This window comes from Hylobates moloch, unplaced genomic scaffold (assembly GCF_009828535.3).
Source record: "Hylobates moloch isolate HMO894 unplaced genomic scaffold, HMol_V3 SCAFFOLD_13, whole genome shotgun sequence".
Taxonomy (NCBI): domain Eukaryota; kingdom Metazoa; phylum Chordata; class Mammalia; order Primates; family Hylobatidae; genus Hylobates; species Hylobates moloch.
Window position 1 is genome coordinate 8,922,257 of NW_026652288.1, and position 5,101 is coordinate 8,927,357.

A 5,101-nucleotide genomic window follows, 5' to 3' on the forward strand; every position below is an offset into this window, starting at 1 on the left:
TTCGTTTCCCAGCCCTTGGCCCCTTCTTTCTGCTTGGTGGGGAGCTCTTCCGTTTTCTCTCCCTGGCTCCTGAGCTGCACTGACCTGCCTCACCTTGGCATCTGTAGGCTTCCCAGGCCTGGGTACGGGACTCCTGAGACCAGGGGAGGCAGGGTGCTTGAGCTCTCTGCCCTGAGAGCTGAGGCCTGCAGCCACACTAACCTTCGTTCCCTCTCCTGACACAGACCAAGTTGAAGCCTAAGCGGGTGAAAGCGCTCTATAACTGTGTGGCTGACAACCCCGACGAGCTAACCTTCTCCGAGGGGGATGTGATCATCGTGGACGGGGAGGAGGACCAGGAGTGGTGGGTGAGTCAAGGGTGGGCCTGGGAGGTTCCTGGCGGCTGAGCCGCATCCACCTGGCTGGAGAAACCGGCTCGCAGGTGAGGTTTTCTCAGCCTGAGCAGTCAAGACGTGGTTCCTGATGCCTCTGCCCCTTAGCATCCTCAGGAGTTGCTTCCTCCATGGACACCCCCTTCTGAGCAGGCCTCATTATTCCCCAGGGTGGCTTCCTTCCCTGTTAGGGTGCAGTTTCCACAGCAGCCATGAGGGCCTGAAATGAGACTCCTTCATTTTGAGGTCTTGAGTTTCTGGGTCATCACCCCCCATTGCTGGATTAGTGGAATCGGGTGTCTGGAAAGAGCTGACCTAGAGCGCAGAGCCCCAGGCCTGAGTCTGGTCCTGAAACAAGCTGTGGCCACCCAGGCGTCCAGCAGGATGTGGTAGCAAGATGAGTGCCGGCCACCTAAGAATTCAGACGTGGCCACTCAGGGGCTGGTGGCTTGGGGCAGGTTGCTTTTATCTTTCAGCATTAGTGGGATCGTCTGTGAAAGGGAGGTCACACACACAGTCTGGTGCAGATGATCTGTGAGCACCCACTAAGCGGCAGCCGCATACAGCGAGGGCGGTGGATGGACCGGCTTGAATGGGACAGAAAGCCCCAGGCTGCGCCCACCACACAGCAGACGCAAGCGGCACGGCTCCACAGCTGAGCCCAGAGCACACAGTTCAGCCGGGAGCTCACAGGATTTAGGGGAACTGCTGTGTCAAGTGCAAGGAGTGTGGACACTGTCTTTAGTCACTGTTCCTCAGAGCTCCCACTGGCGTTTAAACTGCATGTCTTCAGCCTCCAGAGGCGCTATGAGCTCAGGGCCAGGCAGCACTGCCTTCATTTGGCAGAGCTGGGTTCACCGGTCTTTCCTGTGGCCTCGTTTGCCCTTAATGGATTAAAAGTGTCTGTGGACTGGGCGCGGTGGCTCACGCCCATAATCCCAGCACTTTGGGAGGCCGAGGCAGGTGGAACACTTGAGGTCAGGAGTTCGAGACCAGCCTGGCCAACATGGTTCTCTACTAAAAATACAAAAAATTAGCTAGGTGTGGTGGCAGGCACCTGTAATCCCAGCTACTCGGGAGCCAGCCGGCACCCACAGTTGCCTACAACCGACCATCTGGACGTGGCGCCAACCTGACCACAGGCTTAGCCATGTGGAAAACACCTGCTCATTTCCAAAACTGGAAAATAGAGGGCATAACGGAGAAAACAGAAGTTGCCCATAACCACAGCGCCCCCCCACCCACTCCACAAAAAGCCCATCATTCACATTTTGGCTGTTTTTAGCCTTGTATTTGCCTACATCATTTACACTCTTGAGATCATATTTGGATATAATTTATGTATCTACCCAAGAGGGAACATAAGCGGATAGAGTGAAGCCTTCCACAAGTGCTTGACTCATTGAAATGGGGCCAACTTACACCTTTGCCACTTTCGGTGACGTTGCAGCTCACAGGCTTGTGACACTCAGTTCATTCATTCATTCAAAAAAGGCAAGCGGGAAGTAGTGGTCAGACAGCTGACCTGTGTGCCTCCCAAGGACAGGTGGGGGTGACCATCCCCACGAGCGAACATCTGAGACATGGCTGGGAAGAGCTCCTTACACAGGAGAGCCCTGCACTGTTTGAAATGTGGTGAGGAAAAAAGGACAAAAATCGTCTGGATGTTTTACCTAAGTAGTTCCTTGTCAGAAGAGAGTCTTCTGAACCAATCTTGCTTTTTTCCACCAAATGCTCTATGTAATTGTAATGCTCTTCAGAGTTTCCACCAATATTTGGAATTTTAATAACAACCTACACTTTTCTCCGTTTCAGATTGGCCACATTGATGGAGATCCTGGTCGCAAAGGCGCATTCCCAGTGTCATTTGTGCACTTTATCGCTGACTGAATTGCTACTGAACAAAAGCATTAACAGTTGTGTTCCTGTTTCGTTATTGGTACCAAAACTCTTGCCAGATAACCAGTTTCATGAACTGTTTGTACAGTAGCCCATGTTCTCTAATGCCACTGCTCTGTTTTAAAAACTCAAGACGCAATTTTTACCTATCAGTAATTGTTTTTATAATTTGTGGTTTTCATGAAACATTGCTATGCATTTATTAGGAAAAGCTGAATTTCCCAACAGGTGAACTGAAAAGTTCTTTTAACTATTATACATAATCAAGATCCTGCCTCTACGGAATTAGCTAACCCTAAAAATGTTTGCATTAAGGGTATTGGAAATAAATTCTTCCTGCATTCCTTGGCCCAGTTCTGGAGTTGGTGACCTTTAGCACAATTATTATTTTAGGCGGCCAGTCAACTGCTGCTTCAGAAGTCCATAGCCCAGCTCTGAACTTTCTCGATAAAATGCCATCAGTTCACCTTTAAAGACACATATTCCTTTGAAATCCACCCAGTGTTTAAAAAGCAACTTGGAAATTTACACATTAGCATTGTACTTTCTAGCCCTAATTTGTGAGGTTGCAGCTATCATTATATTCTGCATGTATGTATAACCTGTTGTGAACAATTCATACTTAACAAAACTACTGATGATTTATGACAACGTAGGGTAACTACAGTTCATTCCGTTCCAGGTTATATAAAACTGCATTTCCTGAATTTGGTTAAAAACTAAGGATGATGGATTGCAAAACAGTTCTTTTAAATTAGTTTATATGCTTTAGGTGTTTTGGAATTCGCCTTCTTGAACTTCCTGAATCACACAGAAAGCAACTGTACACAGTAGAATTCTGTGGCGCAGACCACGCTGTATTAATGCATCACTTGCTGTTTCCTACTGAGTGTACCACTGCCTTCCCTTCTAGCCCATGAGAATGTTTACTCAGTTTAGTGTCTTGTATTTATATAATACTCCAACAGGAATGGTAGTCACACTGTCTTGAAATTGAATCTGTCCATCTGTTTATAATCAAGAACATACCCGAAATATATAGGTCCCAGATAATACTCCCAAACATCCCAGTTTTTACTATTTAAGGCCATCATATGATTCTTAAGCTACTTGGGGTGGTAGTAGGGGGATTAGGTTGTCTATTATAAAACCAAAACTCATTAGTTTGATGAACTTGACTGTCATACCTCTATTTAGTAATCGTGAGGGTAAGATTCATAGTAGGAATATTGGAAATTTTGACACTTTGAGAATAAATAGGCATATGATACCCACTTGGACTTTTAACAAAAGTAAAGGAATAAATTTGAGTATAGGCTTGGAAAGTGAGGCAGCAATGCTGTTAACTGCATTTGTTGTGTTGGTGCATTTGATTGAAGCAGCTTGTCTTTATTATGCAAGACTGTGTAGAGTTTTTTTTTTTTTTTTGGCATTGTACTTTTTGTTGTTGTTATAAAGGAAGACAGAACAAACTGGAATGTTTTATGATGTTGTATAGCAATCGCTTTTTGCCTTTCAAAGTTCCGGGTAAAAATGTGTTAGATCTGTAGTTTTTTTTTGTTTGTTTTGTTTTTTTTAAAGCACTACATCTGTTTTCACTAATTGTTAATTTCTGTTGTTTGAACCCTTCATTTAATTTTCTCATAGATTTAAGTAAACAGATGTATTTTGCACAGTGCACTTATGTCTATTTTAACAATCCTCCTGCATCTGTATTTTATAGTCAGCCTTTTGACCACCTGGTGCCAGCTATATAAGGAATAAAGTTGATTCATATCAACATTAGAACTCCAGTCCCAAACTAATCTGTCAGGTTCACTGGTACATAAATACCTAGGAAATATTTTTCCAGTCTACAATTTGGTGCTATTGTGCAGTAACTAATAGTACTCTTACCAGGGGAGAAATTATATTAACGACCCTGCTAATATCCTTTCTTAGTTATTTGCTCTTTGCAAATTAAAAAAAGCAACTGAGAGAAAGAAAAACATTGTAGATATCTATTTATATTTAAAGTTTATGTTTCATGAACTGCAGCTGCAGGATTCTGGCATTTTGCATGCCATTCTCCATCAGATCTGGGATGATGGCTCAGAATATGTACACAGACTAAGAGTAACTGTGTGATCTGTTAAGGGGTGGATAACATGATATGCAGCTTAGGATGCTATTTTGAGATGTATGATATTCAGTTCATTCACCTGATTACTTTGGTTGCAGCACAACTGTATATATTGTATAACCGAAATTGATTATTTTCATTGTCCTCAATGCAGTGATTTATAATTAGAGCATGTTTAATAAGTTTACTCTTCTTGTTAACTAGTCATTTGACTGGAAAAAAATAAAATACTTTTAAATGGACATGGTTTTAATGTTTTTAATCTTTAAAGTTTTGTATATTGACAGTCCTTTAAAAAAAAGTACACTATCATACTGTACATGGGATCCTTTACATACTACTTTTAGCATGAGCGGTAATCTTTTAAGGTTCTCTTAACTCTAGGAATTGTGGTTGGCCAGCATGTTATCTTGACCAGACACTTCTGAAAATCTGCTTTGTGTGTCTTAAGTTGGCAATGTCACTGTTCGAAACCAGCATGAATCCTGGTCTCCAGTCCACACCTCTGCCGGACAGAGGTCCACGCCAGTGATACCACGACTGGGAAGCCACTACTGAGCCCATGTCCTCAGTCTTCCTCAGGCCTTCAGTGTGTGTCAGTCACTGAGTGGACCTCTGTGACACCTAGGCTTCCTCAGGCCTTCAGTGTGTGTTTGTCACTGAGTGGACCTCTGTGACACCTAATCTTCCTCAGGCCTTCAGTGTGTGT

General features: G+C 44.0%; 1 protein-coding gene across 1 annotated transcript in view; it reads left to right on the plus strand.

Annotated features, from left to right (window-relative positions):
• The window catches only part of ASAP2 (ArfGAP with SH3 domain, ankyrin repeat and PH domain 2), a 203,239-nt gene extending 198,605 nt beyond the window's left edge, over positions 1-4,634 (plus strand). Inside the window, exons 26-28 of the mRNA XM_032172619.2 lie at positions 75-103; positions 225-347; positions 2,187-4,634. Coding sequence (XP_032028510.2) covers positions 75-103; positions 225-347; positions 2,187-2,261 — 227 coding nt within the window. The 3' untranslated portion in view covers positions 2,262-4,634. The remainder of the gene's footprint in view (positions 1-74; positions 104-224; positions 348-2,186) is intronic.
• Positions 4,635-5,101: the final 467 nt, after the last annotated feature.